This window comes from Cygnus atratus, chromosome 15, assembly GCF_013377495.2.
Source record: "Cygnus atratus isolate AKBS03 ecotype Queensland, Australia chromosome 15, CAtr_DNAZoo_HiC_assembly, whole genome shotgun sequence".
Taxonomy (NCBI): domain Eukaryota; kingdom Metazoa; phylum Chordata; class Aves; order Anseriformes; family Anatidae; genus Cygnus; species Cygnus atratus.
Window position 1 is genome coordinate 4,795,781 of NC_066376.1, and position 17,764 is coordinate 4,813,544.

At 39.3% G+C, this 17,764-nt stretch overlaps 1 protein-coding gene across 1 annotated transcript in view; it reads left to right on the top strand.

Annotated features, from left to right (window-relative positions):
- Window positions 1-17,764, top strand: part of CARD11 (caspase recruitment domain family member 11) — a 45,430-nt gene that overhangs the window by 20,210 nt on the left and 7,456 nt on the right. Inside the window, exons 3-17 of the mRNA XM_050713897.1 lie at window positions 2,435-2,493; window positions 3,829-4,041; window positions 4,679-4,816; window positions 5,452-5,777; window positions 6,789-6,968; window positions 8,741-8,893; window positions 8,989-9,114; window positions 9,598-9,795; window positions 10,276-10,455; window positions 11,478-11,532; window positions 12,747-12,862; window positions 14,040-14,143; window positions 15,377-15,429; window positions 16,103-16,235; window positions 16,766-16,967. Coding sequence (XP_050569854.1) covers window positions 2,435-2,493; window positions 3,829-4,041; window positions 4,679-4,816; window positions 5,452-5,777; window positions 6,789-6,968; window positions 8,741-8,893; window positions 8,989-9,114; window positions 9,598-9,795; window positions 10,276-10,455; window positions 11,478-11,532; window positions 12,747-12,862; window positions 14,040-14,143; window positions 15,377-15,429; window positions 16,103-16,235; window positions 16,766-16,967 — 2,236 coding nt within the window. The remainder of the gene's footprint in view (window positions 1-2,434; window positions 2,494-3,828; window positions 4,042-4,678; window positions 4,817-5,451; window positions 5,778-6,788; window positions 6,969-8,740; window positions 8,894-8,988; window positions 9,115-9,597; window positions 9,796-10,275; window positions 10,456-11,477; window positions 11,533-12,746; window positions 12,863-14,039; window positions 14,144-15,376; window positions 15,430-16,102; window positions 16,236-16,765; window positions 16,968-17,764) is intronic.

Below are 17,764 nucleotides of genomic sequence, written 5' to 3' on the forward strand. Positions count from 1 at the left end.
AATTTCTGAACCATCATGAAATTAAATCCCAAAAACGAAGCCTTAGGATCTGCCTTGATGAAGAACACTTTATAGAACCCCTGGTTCTGAAGCCTGGAGGCTTTATTCCCTTGATCAGTGGAGAGTGTCACTGACGTATGAAAGCATGGAGTCTGGGTGAGAACAGAGAACAGCTTTAACTGCAAGGTGATTTGTTCAGTTGAAAAATATAACAAAAAAATAGCAAACACATAGAAAGATTCATTTATGTGTAACAGCCAAGAGAAGAATATTCCCCGAGAGAGCAAAGGAGATGAGGGGAGTAGAGCATTTCTTTCAGTGTAAAAAAGGGATTCTCTCTTTTATTTGTCTGCATCTATAGAGACCTTTGAAATAGATGGGACTAGCTGAGATTATTACTGGATTAAGATCTCCTGCAGTTAAAAGCTACATTGTATACTAACTACTGAAAGGAGCAGCAGGAGAGCAATTTTTTAACTGCTGTGGCAATTCTTATTTCTTTTTGGCTACTGTTTGTTGAAGTCAGTCCAAGTCTGTGATTTCACACCTGTGATTTGTAATGGACATTGTAGTATTTCTGACATATCGCAACTTCTGAATGTGTTAGGTTACAACTCGAGAGGTGCTGGAGTTGGGAACTAACTAGATAGTGATAATAGAGGTCAGATTAGATGACTACACAGTTGAAAACTTTTTAAGTCTGTCATTCTTAATTTGATAAGTAAAAACAAGTTCTGTGCAATGTCATTACAGGAAGGAAGCAGGGAATAAGATCCTTTAAAAGACTGCAAAATACATGTGCTGCTGAAAATCTCCTTTTACAATTAAAGCCACTAATGCAATGCCTTTATTAGCTTCCCTCTGAGTTTCAGTTGTCACATCTGGTTTTGTACCAGCATAAAAAAATTTCATCTAATCATAAGCTTTTTATTTCTTATTCAATATTATGTTATATACTAAATCAAAATACTAGGTGGTTACTATGAAGGCTGCTCTATTAGTATCAGCTATTGGTTTCCATTGTCTCTGGAAAAGCTGCAAAACACAGTGTAGTTACATGAAGGTTATATACTCATAGACCAGTCTGGCCAAGGAAACACAACAGAGGCAATACCCAAGCTCTGGGAAGGAGAGGAGTGATAACCATTATGCAGCAGTAATCCCTCAAAGGGGGTGAGTAACAGCATGGTGAACCAGGAGAGAGCTTAGCTGTGCTTCTGGTAGGGCATTTCCATCTTGAAAATGTGAAGAAGAAAGCAAAAGGATGATTCTCACATTTCTATGTGGCAATGACGGACTACTCCACTGAACGTTGTTTCTAAGAGCTTGATCCTGACAATAGGCTGTGCTTAATAAGTCTGCTACCAGAAATGTGCTTTTAAAATTCTTAACCACTCGTACAATATATTTATTACTTTCCCATTAAATGTTATATCCTCAAAATAACAGTATAGATATGTTATGCCCGTACATGAAGGACTATTTGTTAAAGGTATTTTTAATGTAATGTAAAAAACGTATTCATGTTGAGAATTATGCTGATGAGCGAACTTTTCTTTGAATCATTTAATGAAGAAATCCCTTACTAATGTCCTAAGGGAAGTGCTGACAGAGAGTGTAATAAGTTCTGGTTCAGTGCAGCAGACTGCAAGATATTTTGCATTTTATAAAATTCAGGCAAGTGCTTCTGAGGTCCATCTGTGAGCTTACCGGAATACTTTGAAAAAGCAAAGGGCCTGCAACATGCCTTTTTTTTTTTTAAGGTGCAATAGCTGTTGCTAGATGACTAAAATACTGTGACCTTCTGCTTTACTGCCTTTTCCCCAAAATTCAGCTTTTTTTTTTCTCTTTTTATACAATGTTTGTTAAATTCACCTTTGAAATGAAATATACATTTTTTTTTCCAGAACAAGTGGTGGACAGTAAGGTTCATGAGAATGTATGGGTATTTCAAATGAAGCTATATTTCACCATCAGAATTCCTCCCACTGCTACCTAATTTATATAGCTTTATATAGCTTTATCTGTTGTTTTACCTTTATACTGTTAATTGCTCCAGTGTCATTTTACCACATGCAAATGCTGGTATGCAGTAAAAATTTATTCCAACTTCTAAGGGGTTCGTAGTCTCAGAGAGACTTTCTCATAATGACAGCCATGGCCCCACGATCCTAGATCCCACTGGGCAGATCTGGTCTTCCTCACCCTCTGAGGATGGTTGTCTCTTCTGGCCCATTTAATAGCAGCCAGTGGAGTAGTAAAATTTACATGCAATCAACAAAGGTAATGCTAAATAATGGTTCCTGGGATATGAAGCTACAAAGAAAAGAATTCTGCGAGAGCTACTGTAGTACAAGAAAGAACAGCAAAGCTTCTGGCACTTCTCCCATAACCTGTCCATGATATGAGGAACCCATTCAAATTTTTCTCATAGAGATACTGAACCCCAGCCTAGAATTCTGGACAATTTGGGAAGACCTTTGAAAGCACAAGGCAAGGAACATGCGTTTTTGTAGGACTATTTTGCATTTTATTATGATAGAACACTGACAAACACATTATCTAGAAGATTAGCACTTGCATTTTTAGTTTCCAAAATGAGGAGTTAATCGCCTCTGGCTATGCAGAATAATAGCTGGTTCTGCCCAGTGACATTCAGTGTAATGCATCATGCTTTGCGGTTCCTGAAGTTGGAAGCTGAGGAAATTATAACACAGTGCAGAGAGCTCTTCTGGTCCAAGAAAAACACCTTGCTTTAGTTACTGATTACCACCAAAGCCTCATAAAGCACTGCTCTCAAATCTTATGACCTAAGAACTGCACATTCTTCTTAGACGATGGTCTCCGATAGGCTAAAATAACTCTTGAAAGAGAAGCTTAACTTCCATGTGCCACCTGGATTGCAAGATCTTGAAAAAGCAAGAATGTAAAAATAAGACTTTTTTGAGATCTTGACATTTATCACAAATTTAAGAGGGAAAGATTTTTACAGTTTCCTTACTATTGGCTTAGCTTTACTACAAGTTTTTTCACCTTGTTGCCTGCCTTGTAACCTTCTCTAATGAGATGGTTACAAATTAGGAGTTGGCAGGAAACTGCTTAGCAAGCACTCAAAAGATCATGTGATAATTTTTGCATGAGCCAAGAACATTTTCAGACTTCAGTGATACAATGCTCATACCTATCCACTCATGCAGAGAAAGGCAAGGTCTGAACTCACAGGTACTGGCATTCGTGCCCACATGTCCATCAATACACACACAGCTCCAGGAGGCAGGCATGCATAACTACTTGCCTATGAGTTAACTCTTCTTTAGGTATAGTTATTTTCATCATTTGGCTTGTCACAGATATGCAGGGAAGTTGTGTGTTCAAATCAGTACAGCTGAGAGGAACAGGGGAGATGAGAATGAAAGCCTTAGCTTCCTGCAGTGAGTATTTGTCTTTGTTCTGAGCTTCGTATGTTCATACTCTTTCTTGAATCGCACCACGTCCTTTACTATTGCTTCTATTATGAAGAGGGATTCTCTGACTTCAGGAGACCTTCATGGAGTTAGCTGAGCTACAGATTCATCACCAGAGAGCAATATGCAATAGTTCATAGACTCAAGATAGCTCTTGTCTGAACTGTCACTTTCCAGATGAGCTGTGGACAGGCTACACTTCAGTTCAAGCGGTTTCAATATAGGGCAGACGCAGCATTAGTCAGAAGTGATTTTAAGCTCATTCTGTATGACATGGAAGCACAAAAACAAAACAAAACAAAACAAAAACAGGATAGAAACTGTCCCGTTTGATGTTCATTTGCCAATTGTTTCCCTTGTTAAGGAGGAGAGCCGGAGATGGATGACTGCCTGGAGACACTGAAAGATGAGGAGGAAGCTTTGTGGGAGAACGTGGAATGCAACCGGCACATGCTGAGCCGGTACATCAATCCCGCCAAACTGACCCCCTACCTGCGGCAGTGTAAAGTAATCGATGAGCAAGATGAAGATGAGGTGCTTAACTCGCTTATGCTGCCCTCCAAAATTAACCGAGCAGGTAATTATTTTATGAATGGCTACATCTGTATCCCTGTTTGAACGGTATTACTTTGCTAAGTCTAGAGGGAGCCCGTAGCAAGTTACAGATGATCAAATGGAAACCATATATCCCATTTATGGGAGGTTTAATGTGAAGGGGGGGGAATCTGCTGCTGTTATTTTGATAACAATGATTCTTGCCAGTGTTGTGCAGACCAGAGCTTGTGGGGTACATGTTCCCATCACAGCCTTGGCAAATATTTCATTTAACACAAGCAGCGGCCCTTGCCATTCCAAGGGTAGATTTTCAGCTGTCTTGTGGTGCTTCGTGATTTGTCACCAAAGGATCTGCCATCCTAGCATTTCAGTACTGCCTGGTAAAAGCTGCACTGAATAAGGCATCTTTTGAAATTCCTGTTTCAGAGACCAATTTGCTTGCACACCTTCGGAATAACAATCAGTGCAAACATAAAGAATGTGTGGCATTACTTCATGAGTTCAGCTGAACTCAATTAATCAGCCAGATTTTCCACAGTGCATTGCTGTGTCAGAGACAAGCCTTAAAGACATTTGACTTCAGGGATATGCCACTTGCTTATGCTACTCATAGTGCTGTTATGTCACCTCTCACTCTGTTCCCTGTGGGTTGTACTTAGGGCGGCTACTGGACATTCTTCACACCAAGGGCCAAAGGGGCTATGTGGTTTTCTTGGAGAGTCTGGAGTTTTACTACCCTGAGCTCTACAAACTGGTGACAGGGAAGGAACCCACACGGAGATTTTCCACTATTGTTGGTGAGTAAAATCAGTTCCAAAGCCTGTTGAAATGAGGACTATCTTGAAGACTGGGTTTGATCTTTTAGGCAAGAAGTGTGAATAAAAGCTAGTGTTTTAGTAGCATTGTGCAGTTTTTCAGTCCCTTTCAGTGCACAAGGAAAGAGCAACAGGTGAGGTGAGGTATAAAGAAAACGAAGATCCCAGTTGTCAGAATGGGGCTGTAGAGCTTCAAATGAAGTGACAACCATTACAAGAGGTATCAAGAGAAGAAACTGGAACAGCAGAGTTAATTTACATGGATGAGTGACACGTGCAGAAAATCTGAAGGATTCAGATTAATTGTATTTGTACAGATCCATTTTACAATGTTTGTGCTATTTCCATAGGCCTGTCAGCTCAGCTGAAACAAGACAAATGTTAAGGCTTCATATTCTGTCTAAACAAAGCTGTATGCATGTATATTGTGATTCTGGTAATAGTATGCTGTGTAATACTTGTACTGTTGCCAGTTAGATATATAAATGTGTATGTATTTGTGCATAAGCTACATCTCTGTACATGATTTGGGACACTTATTTCTTATTCACTTTTGCTGATCGTATTTAATATTAAGTTCCTTTAAGAGAAGCTGATAAACTGTTCAAACATTTCAGTGGAAGAGGGACATGAAGGCCTTACCCATTTCCTAATGAATGAGATCATTAAGCTTCAGCAGCAAGTAAAGGCAAAAGATGTGCAGCGCTACGAACTCTTGGCTAAGTCTCGCCAGCTGGAGGATGAGCGAAAGCAACTAAAGCTGAACAAGATAGAGCTGCTGACCTTCCAGGAGAGATACAACAAGATGAAGGAGGAAAGGAACAACTACAATGATGAGCTGGTCAAGGTGAAGGATGAGAACTACAATCTGGCCATGCGATATGCCCAGCTGAGTGACGAGAAGAGCATGGCTGTGATAAGGAGCCGAGACCTCCAGCTAGAGGTGAGAGAAATGCTCTGGGTACCTTTAATCAGGAGTAGCAATGGAGGATGCCAGTGGCACGTGGCAAAAAGAGACCTTCCCTACAGTAGAGAGATGTAGAGCTCTCATTTGCTTTGCTTATCCAGATGATTAGGGGCATCACTGTACGGAAATGCCTACTGCGGTGATGTGTATTAATGGCAGGTAATTTACATACTTATAATGGATTAGCAGAAAATAACATACATAGAAGCAAAATTTTAAAAACATAATTGTTTGCTAGAATAATAATTTTAGCTTTTCAAGCTCAATAATGTATTAAGGCAGTTATCCAGGTTTGCATTACAGTGTTTTACTGAAAAAGTCTCACATAGAGTATTGAAATATCTTGGGGCCATTTAGAAAACAGAATTATTTCAAGTGTATTAAAATTTATTCTTGTGTGTGTGTCACAGGTGAGACAGAGTAAACAACTACCCACAGTGGATATGGATACTGAGGTTTATTTTAGAACCAAAGAGATTAGACATTTTATGCCACTTTGCTTTTTCACACAGTCATTTGTTCCCCTCCCTTGGTGCTACCTTTTATCAGGCTCAGTGCTCCTACTCTGCATGGAGATTGCTGCTGGTGCAGGAAGCTCGGGCAGAAATTTGTGTCAGTTTCTGCTGCTTGCAGTCACCAGTCACAGTTGTTACTGGCCAAGGGTGCCGGGTTTTCAGGTTTTCCCGGGCATTCATATCCATGCATCTCTGATCTCCAGGATACTCCACCACTTCCAGGTTTTTCCTCCAGCCAAGATCATCATTCTGTTTGAGAGTTCAAAAGTTCAATACTGGACATTCACCACACACACATATATACACAATTATCTGCTGCTTGTTAGCATTCGCAGTTTAAGTTATTTTTTCCACCTACGACAGTATGTTTTCACCTGAAAGTGAGAGTGTTTTCAAAACAGTCACTGACAGAGCTAGAAATGATTTCTTTCCTTTCCTATTTCTCCTTTTCACTGCTCCCTGGCTGTTCTAGATTGACCAGCTGAAACATCGCTTGAACAAGGTGGAAGAGGAATGCAAACTGGAGAGGAACCAGTCACTGAAACTGAAAAACGATATTGAAAACCGACCTAAAAAGGAACAGGTGCTGGAGCTGGAGCGGGAAAATGAGATGATGAAGACTAAAATCCAGGAGTTACAGTCCATCATTCAGGTATAAATGCAGAGTACTACACTGAAAAAAGCTGTACCCTTCAACTTATCCTCCCTGCTTACCCAGATGATGGAATCAGCAGCCTTTGACTGCTCCTTGCCTCCAGGCATCCCCACACTCACCTCCCACACCATGTCACATACCCCACATCTCACAGCCTGCTTCACAGTGGCTACCCTTCAGTATCTTAATATCTGAAAGAGGCTGTGAGTGTGGACAGAGAAGCAGCTGGTGGTGACATCTCCCATATGTTTTAGTAAGGCACAGGGGGTTGAGTCCATAATGGGGAAACTAGAAACTACGAACAGGAGAAGCTGGCATGGTCTCTGCTACAAAAAATATTGTTGTCTGATAAGTCAAGCTGTTGAGAAATTGGCTCTTTCAAGGTGCAGAGTGCAGCTGTTTAATTAATGAGCATTCAACTCCATGTTTTAATCCTGCTGTGGTTCTTTTTACCAATATGTCAGTACAAAGCTGTGTCAAATAGCCAGCCTAGAAATTTCTGACACTGGCTCTGTGTACCCTGTTCTATGCTATTGCCCCATCTGTGCCAAAAAGTCCTGATGAAGCAAAGCATAATAAAGGTTTCTGAACTTGGGTGGTCACTGATTTCCAGAACACCCCATACAGCACTGCTGTAACTTGCACAAGGATCTTAATTAACCCTTTTTTGGGGAACAAAATTGGGAACAAGGATGATATGCAGCTAATTTAGCACTGCATTACACTGTGAAGAGCATAGCCAAGTATTAGGATATATGTGAAAGTGATCAGTACTTTGCTGGGCCAGGCTAGTGGCCTTTTAAAATGACACTTTAAAAATTATCAGTAGAAAGTGTTTCAGAACACGGCTGTAGCCTTTAGCAGTACCTAACAGTTCTTATTTTTAATACAAATCCAATTGAAAGGTTGAAAAAGCGTGTAGTGTAGAAGGTTCTGGGAGTTCTAGTCCATGTAGACCCTCTCATATTGATTGAAATGGTCTTATAACACCTAAAGAAATAGAGGAAATATCATGAAATGTCTAAAAATAGGGTTGTAATTCTCCTAAGTGAAAGTATAAATAAACAAAAGGCAGTTTGTTTTAGAAATATTTACTTTATTAGGTAACCAAATGTCACTGAAATCTCCAAATTAGTCTAGGTATTTTAAAAATAAATATGCATATTACTTGCTTGCATTTTGTGCCTTTTTCATCTTGCATTCATGGTTAATTTTGGATGACAGTTTATTTGTTGGAACCTGCTCTGGTAATCTTGTTAATTTTAAATCTGAAAGAAAAAATACTGCTGGACACCATAGAAAATGAAGCTGTGGTACAAGCTACTTCAGGCATGTTTAGTATTCTCTAAGCATAGCCCTCTAAAGCCTATGCATGCTTTAAAAATTCCTCTGAATGTTTTCTTAGGCCCTGCTCTTTGGCAAAGGGTGAATTTTGTGTTCAGTGAGAGCTGATTAATAGAGAAGAATTTTAAATGCAGGGCTTGGAGTGAAGAATTGTGACTGCATCCAAAATGGATCAAATTATAGCCAGTACAATAAAACAGTAAAACTGTTCCTTTATCAGACTATTCTGACAGCAAGACAGACTTTATTCATCTTCTCTGACAGTATTTTAAAATATGAACAAATGTCCATCTCTTCTGCTGCTTTCCCATTGCAATACCATGTTCATTTTATATTCCTTGTTTGTTACCATCTTTGTTTCTTTTTTCCGCTACAATATTATTTTCTCTTTCCCTGGCCTGTCTCTTAAAAATGTCTTTCCTCAGGCTGACAAGCGGAGTTTACCGGATTCGGACAAAGCCATTTTGGATATTCTTGAACATGACCGTAAGGAGGCACTAGAAGATCGTCATGAATTGGTCAACAAGATCTTCAATCTCCAAGAGGAGATTCGTCATGTGGAGGACTTGAGAGATAAGGTGAGAAATGAAAGGATGGAAAGAAACAGGATATTTCAGGCTAGTACCCAAAAGATCTTTTAGAGCAGTAGTAGTTAATGGTCTGTCATTTCCAGTATCTTGAAGAGAAAGAAGATTTGGAGTTAAAGTGTTCAACACTAGGAAAAGACTGTGAGATGTACAAGCACCGTATGAACACTGTGATGATACAGCTAGAAGAGGTGGAAAAGGAGCGAGACCAGGTATCTAACAGTTAAAGTGGGGAAAATTAGTAGCCAAAGCCTGTATCTCTTCTGTGTCACTTTGGGGGATTGTGGGTAATTGCACCCAAAATACCATTAAAACATCAACATTTACAAGAAACCCTACTTGTTGGAATTTGCATTATAATAATTATACACAGGATGATATTGGGTTGTTACCACAGAGTAGCATCCTCTAGGCAGGACCAAGATCTTAATGACTACTGCAGGCTTCATATTAGTGTCCATCCAATTTGCACTGCGGAGTATTTTGCCACCGACCCAGAGGGAACTGGAGATGAACACCCTCATCATCATCTTTTTTAATGGTACTACTGTGGCACGTGCTGGTCGTCACTGCTCTGTTAATTGGTGGATGGTTACAATTTCTGAAGTCCCTATTCCAAATGCGTTACAAACAAAACCACTGGGAGAAGGTATCTGGTGCCCAGATACAAAACAGGTTTCTTCTCTCCGCTGCAGGCATTCCGCTCACGTGATGAGGCTCAGACACAGTATTCACATTGTCTGATTGAAAAAGATAAATACAGGAAGCAGATTCGAGAGCTGGAGGAGAGAAATGATGAACTCCGAATTGAAGTGGTTCGGAAAGAAGCTTGCATTGTTAACCTAGAGTGCAAACTCCGACGGCTCTCTAAGGACAATAATTTTCATGACCAGGTAGGATTGAGAAAGGTGAATGTGAGTTATTTTTTAAGACTTCACTTGTAAAACAATTTAATATGGAAGGAAGAGAGGACTCCATTTATTCCCTCCATTAATTAACTAAAAAATCCACTTCTACTAAATGCCAATGCTCTGAGAAATTTTTCAGTACAATGGGGTTCAAGTTGTCCATGTCACACACATAGCTTCTCAAAGGCTGGAATTTCACACCTTGATTTAAAATGGATGGGAAAAATTGTAGAAAGAATGAATTTCTGCAGTGGGGTAGAAATCATTAATTCTTTTGAGGAATTTGCTCCAGTGGACAAAAATCCCCACAGATGTCAATCTGAGTCACTTTTTGGGGACTGGACCACATTCTACATGAGCCTCTGAAGCACTCAAGTCACAGAAAGTTCTATCAGATTACTCTAAAGGGAAGTCATGAGGAATTGTACCAAACTCTTCTCAGAAGTGTTTCCTTCTGATCTTTAGAGTTTGCCAAGGAATCTACCCATTACCATTATCTCCCAGACCTTTGGGACTTCTAGCCCAAAAGCCAATGGTCAGGAAGCAGATGACTCCTCCACTTCTGAAGAGTCTCCAGAAGATAACAAATTCTTCTTGCCTGATCAAGCTCGACTCAAGAGAAGAGTAAACCTAAAGGGAATCCAGGTATGTTTTAATATCACGCTGGAATGGTACAGTGCAGGGACTGTTAGAACAAAGAGATGATACATGTTGTGGTTATGCCTCTGGAGCGCTGTTCTATAAAGATAGGAACAGATTTGTATAATACTGTCAGTTTCTACCCTGTGGTGATTTGTGTCTTGAGGAGCAGATTTAATCAGGCTTCACTGACCATTTTCTGTCTTTTCTCCATATTCTCCTTGCTTCTGCTGTTCATTCACATTCTTGGAGCGTTGTCAATAAATTGATTCGTTGCCTCCTTAACAGTAGTGAAAAAAATGACATAATGCCTGAAGTCTAGCACACAAGGAACTGAAGGTGGAAATTGAAGCATTGGTGGAAAAGCTCACGTCAATAGGTAGAAATAATACAAAGAAATGGACACAATCTAGAGTCAAATTAACTGTCTAATTTAGAATTAAATTATGGCAATTTCCTCTCACTTAAAAGTGAGGGGTAGCATGAGTTAGGTCCATGATTTCACCAACTAGCTGCATTCACACTGCTATTATCTGATGCTTTGTTCATGAATTGTAAAAAAATATACAATCTAACATTTGGGGTTTTGAGTTTCTCTTCCCTTTCATCTGCATTTGAATTCTCCCTGCCCTTCATAACCTTTCTGAGCTTTTACTGTCATTATTACTTACGGCAATAGAGCTGCATTTTTTACATTTCATGCTCCAAAAGGATGCCTGTTGTATTAACAGCTGCCTGAAACCAGTCCCAAGGCACCCACTTAGCTTTTTTTTTCTTAGTTTGTTCCCTCAGCAGAATCTGGAAATTGCAATACATTTAGGCCGGCTTTTAAAAGTAGTAAGGTAGATAAATCCCATTCATGGCAGTGGCATTTAGATACCTAAATATCTTCAAAGTTTGGGGTCCTGTTGTTTAAATGAGGGCAAATATGTTGCAGCACAATAGTGAAAAGGGGGGTGAAAATCTCTTTTTTACAGTATGTGGCAAATATCCTGCATTTGTTTTGATTTTTGTCTTGTCTCTTATAGATCAATCCAAGAGCTAAATCCCCTGTCAGCATGAAAACAACATCAGAGTTTCAAGGTCAGAAAGAGCACCTTATTCCTTTTCTGTTGCTTTGTCTCATTCATTCCGTCTCTTTAAGTTATTTTAACAAACATTCCAACTCCGGACATTCTCAGCTAAGTCCAAGTCAGTAAAAATGAGAATTTATCTCACAGTGAATAATGTCATAATTTGAAGTAGTCAAGTGTTTTACCCAATCAACCTCTCCATCCAGAGGTACCTCTAAAAACACACAATATTGCATTCAATAACTAAATTTTCAGTTTACTTAATTTTCCTTTTAGCTTATAAAAATAGTAAAGGCTGTTTTGTGATACCTGTACTAAAAGTGAATATACTATTCTCTTTTTGCTGTTGGAAAAATCCTTTGAGCTGTATAGACCCAAATCTAGTGATCATCTAATGAGTTCCCTTGTCCTTCAGCAAAAAGGAGGGACTTTTTTTTAATTATTTTTTAAATCTAAAGCATTGCAAAGGTTGGAGTAGGGGAGGGTTGACCCACCCATCAGCCAGCTGCCAAGTTACCAAATTAGTTGCTGTATACTCCTAATTCCTCTTATTTAGCAAACACTGTTCTCAAAGCAAAGATCTTAAGCAGCACTTCCTTTATTTTTTATCTGTTGCAGCATGGTTGCTTTTGTACAAAATAAGAAGGTAAACATGGTTCCCTGCTGTAAGACATCATATGTATGTTTAGTATTAGGTAATGGCAAAGTTAGTTTGAATTAGAGGTGCTGGAGAAGGGAGGGAGTCCACAGAGACATTCATGCTGTGCTACCTGGGGCTGCTGAGGGATCTCAGACTTCTTGGTCCCGGTTGTAAATTTTCGGTTGTAAAAAAAAAAATAAATAAATAATTCAGTGAGTCAACCTTATTGCAGATTGTCAGATCCAGATACTGAGTTAAAACACAAAGGAATAAAACAGTCCTTCTCTAATCTTGTATTTAGTATTCGTAGAGCTAACAAAAAAGTACAGGAAAGAATTGAGAGAAATGGTTGGCAAGAGGGTCTTCGGCGTGGTGTGCATTTCTGTCCTGGGGCAGGAAAGAGTGCCAGTGCTGCTGAGTGCCTCCTGCAGCCTCTGTCCAGTACAGGAAGGGCAAACATGATAAACTGAAATGGAAAGATAATCTTAAGTGTTGTTGCAAATCTGTGAAAGATTCTGTATTGAAAGTGATCTAACATCATTTTCTTTGCTGTCTGTATTTTTCTCTGTCATCTGTAAGCGCAGCAGTCAGAGCACAGGATGAAGATGGGGCTGATGCCAGCAATGGCCGCACAGACACTAGTTCCTCTAATTCTGTTTCCATCAGTAACTCCATCAGCAGCTGTGAAGTCAGCAAAATTGTAAGGAGCCTTCAGATGCCCCTTGCCTGTCTGCAACCTTCTCTCCTAACGTGACTGAGAGCTTCTGCAACGCAGTGTTATCACTTCGCTAGCATCCCAGCTGTGATCAAATTCAAGACCTTTGTTAGAAGCTCGTTTTACCAGCATTTTGTTAGAACCATGTTATTAGCCTTTTCCAAAATTACAGAGCTGCTCTATGTTTATTGACAATTATTTTAGAGGTATTTATGACATCTCACTGTCTCCTTATACCATTTCACATTTGCTGTTAGAAAGATGAGATTCTCTTTGAAAGCTGCTTTGTAATGTAAGAAAATTTTCAGGTTATACATTTCCTTTTTTTTTTTTTTAATTTCTCTAATGCTTCTTCTGTCTGTAAGTAACAGTGAGTGAGAAAAGGGGTGCAGATCACAGCTGGAAGTTTCTGCGTGCCATAGCCAAACCATTTCTTCCCTGCTTGCTGTATGCCCATAATCTCTCAAGGTAGATATTCCATTATACATATGTGAGCACTGACACAGCAGGACAAGCAGACAGAGAGAGTGCTCTTGCAGAGTGTTAATAACAAAGAACAAAACATCTTTTTAGAACACCATGAAAAATGCTGCCCCCAGGAAATTAAAATTATACCCAAGAATAGCCAGGAAAGAACTCCCTGCCACTCGTAATAAGCTTAGCTGTTTTAGGAATATTCTTTGGAATAGCTGTTGGATACTTCGATGACTTACACTGTCATCCCTGCAGTACAATTTAAAGTTTAGACTCCAAACCAGTGTACTAGATTAATAATTGAATCTATAAAGATCTGTATTTTTCTTCCTCATTCCTACTATGTGTAAGTCTAGAAATACATGTATATATGTATCTACATTCTACTTCTCATCCTCTTCATCCTGTATGTCAGCTGTGCAACATTTATTCTACATATCAAGGATAAAGTTAAAATTCTTCAGTAAATCCACTCACAGAAAAAGGTATTTTGCCATCAGACAATCTGAACATACAGGTATAATGCTGGAACATATGAATGTGAGTCTATAATCATTTTTTCTTACTGTTGGATATGTTTCTCAGTGCAGAATGCTACTGGCAAACTAACAGGCTAATGCTTTTGTAAATTAAAAATGATACCATGTTTAATACAGACATCCTTTCTTTTGCTGATGTTTTTTAAAAGCAAACCCTGAGAAATCGCAATGACAGCATCATGTCTACCACTCCTGAACCTCCAGGAAATGACTCGATCGTCCGACGCTGCAAAGAAGATGCCCCTCATTGCAGGTAGGTAGTTGATAAAGTATGTCCAAAACCTGGTGGCACAAGAAGGAAGTAAAAAGGGCCTTAAATGTCCTATTGTGTGTCTCTAGCTGGAGAGCTTCTGTTAGGAAGTTGGGGTAACTTCCTAAATGTTTTTGGGGGGCAGCCATTCATCCCTAATCTTGTCTGTCTCACAGACATCTGAATGGCACTGACCCCTTCTCTGAAAGCTTTATAGCAAAGTGGTACTTAGAAATAGTGTTTTGGTGTTGGTGTCAGCAGCATTGGTGTTTGTATCAGAAATATCAGTACTCTGGCTTAGCAAGGTCTGAGTGTGGCATTATTTCGTTGAGCTAGTAAGCACTAAAGTCAAGTATCTTGAGAGTATGCCCAAAATTTCACTGTAGTTTATAACTTTATAATCAGCCTGCAAAGGTTTTTTTTTTAATTTGTTTGTGAACATAATCCAAAATAATTGCTATTCGCATGCCAGGTTGTGGGTTTCACAGTTCATCTGATCTTGATTTGTGTGAAAAAGGTGAGATCATAGTTCAATATGTAAGAAATGGTATTTTATTTCCTTGCTTATGCATGGTGTAAAAATAGCTGATTCTCCCCAGACTGAGTGAAGAAATTCACCCTTTACCTGAAGCCATCTATGAGGAATATCAGCTCCACAGGAGACTTACAAATCATTCTGAATGGGAAAAACAACAAGCTGTTATTTAGACAGTTTTGCAACCGAAGGACACACTTTAATGAAGTCCTTCTGGTGAAGCAGACAGATCACTTGGCTGGACATCACCAATATCCCCTTAAAAGCAAAATTTTGGTGCATTTTTCCTGCTTAGTTATAAGGCCAACCATTCCAGTCACCCTTAAAAGCAAAGGTTTTATCTAAGTAGTGTTAGTGGGAGCTAGGCTGAGGCCAGAGCTGTGGCATGAGTTTCTGTGCAAATGCTTGGTACACCTTGCCATTCTGTTACTGTAGGCATCTGAGTAACCATGTGAGGTACCATTAAGCTGTTATAAAATCCTTCAAGTACTTTAAAACAAGCAGGTAAATTGCTCCTAAACATGTCATTATTCCTTTTTTTTTTTTTCAGCTGTGCTGTTGCCTTATCTAACACCTCCAACATTTTTCTTTGTCACTGAAAAGGTTCCTCCTTCAGAACTTAATGAAATCTGCTGAAAGTGGGAAAGTGAACATCTTTTTCTCTCTCTCTTCTGTTATCTTACCTTTGTTTTTAATTCCAGCCTGGTTGAAGAGGACAATGACAGCTTTGGATTTGATGCTTTGGAGCTAGATGGTAAGAAAGAGGATATCATATAGTTTAACTGTGAGATGTGATGAGTTCACCAGGTACAGGTACTGTCAAATTATCAACTCATACTAGATTAGAAGGGACACATAGTTTAGAAAAAAAAAAAAAAACAAGTCAGATCATCATAAAAAGAAAGCAAACCTTAAAATAAGGAAAGCATCAGATTGAGAGGGGAAAATATAAAGAAGACAGCACTGAGAAGAGTATAACTGTACCCAGTGAGAGGACAAGAAGCAATGGGTACAAACTGGAGCATAAATACATATTTAATAAAACAAAACAAAACACTTTTTTGCTGCAAGAGCAATCATGCATTGGAACGTGGTTGTCTGGAGAGGCTGAGAAGTCTCCATGTCTGGAGATATGCAAAACTCAGCTGGACCGAGTCCTGAGCAATCTCCTCTAGTTAACCCTGCTCTGACCAGGGGGGTTGATTACGTGGTCTCCAGAGATTCCTTCCAATCTGAACGGATCTGTAAGAGCAAGTGGGTAGGTCTAGTAAGAAAGACTGGCATTCCTTGCCACAGTCTGTAATTAATAAAGCCTCTTATCAGGAATTTCCTCATTCAGTTTTGGCTAGGATCAAACTTCCATTTTCACCTTTTCCATCTTTGTCACTCTATCTCGGACTCATTTTCATTTTTGTTACCCTTTTCAGATGACAGTCATGACAGACACTCACATGGAGCTCCTTCAGTTCACTCTTCCTCCTCTTCTCATCAGTCAGAAGGCCTGGATGCCTATGAGCTTGAGCATGTCAACTCCATATTTAGAAAATTCTCTCTGGAAAGGTATTTGAGATGCCAGTTTACCTATCATAGACAGAGACCCCCATTTATCTATTAGTTACTGAAGATATATATTGACAGGAATATCATGTCACAAGTTGTCACTTGACACAAAGACCTCGTGGCATTGTGCTAAGTCTTTACTTCTTTATGTTGACAGCAGTATAACATTATTTTGAACCACTTTCATATCCTGTAATCCAGTGAAGGTCATCTTAAATTTTCAAAAACTTCAAGGCAGAGAAAATGTTCTGGAGATTTAAATTTACCCCTGTGTTCTTGTTATCTTTCTGCCACAGGTTGCTAGGTGAGGTTGCCTTTATACATCTGAGTACTTGAAGCTATCCAGTTGATCTTCTCTAGAACTTAGGCAGTAATCAGAAGAATTTGTTTTAGAGTCCTTAGATTCTAGTACTTGATAACATTAAAAGTTTATTTATATGTCTCTCATTTATCGTGCATGCATTTAACTCTGTATTGTTAGTTAAAAGATGAGATAATGGCATAACTGCTGCTTCCTTTCACAAACACAGACCTTTTCGTCCCTCTGTCACCTCTGTTGGTCGCATCAGAAACTCCTGTCATACCATCCAGCGCATAACACTGAATGGAGACAGTCTCAATTCAGAAATCACTCTCGTTGGAGGTAACGATAAAGGGAGCTTTATTAGCTCTGTCAAGACAGAATCACTTGCAGAGAAAGCAGGTCTTCGGGAGGGACACCAACTCCTACTGGTAAGCATAAAATAATCAACACACCACATTAAATGTCTGTGCACCTGCATGCATTCACGCTCATCACAATACTTTCCTTCGTGTCTTCTTTCACCTTGTGTTAATGGCAAACCATACAATTCTTTTGGAGAAAAAAATAATCTGATATTGACTATGAAATTATAGGAGAATAGTATTTATGGTCATCCAACACAGAGACACATACCCCTTTGCACTTTGCACTACTTCTGTATGGAAGAGATGAGAGTAACTGACACTTTCCTAAATGCTCTGCCCTTCTGAAAAGAGTAGAGTGGGAGTTGCTCTCAGCTTCCCAGTAGTTGCCTGAAAGGAAGTTCATGCTACTTAGCTCAGCATGATGACTCCTAAACCATTATTTAGAGTGGTCTATCCTGGCACTGGATGTGCAATGAGACAGAAATGTATACAGCTGCAATATGAACAGGAAGAAGGGCTGCACAGCTGTGTAGCTGTACCCAGCATCATGTAAGCACTTCAGTGATGTTTCTGCTAAGTTGCTCGTTGCTTAGAGTTTTCCATCCGTTGCCAATAATCCCAAACCTTTTCTTCCCATTAAAATACCTCCAATGGAAACAAACAAACAAACAAGCAAACAAAACAAACCAAAAAAAATGATATTCTTGCACTACTTACTACTGGGTTTATCAAAGAGCTGCAGCATGAGTCCATGACTGCTAACATTCCTAATTTGAGAGAAAAGAAACTAAGTAATTGGAACATAATCTGCATCTTGATAGCAAAGTATCTGGATTGATTAATGAGAAGATTATGCTGCT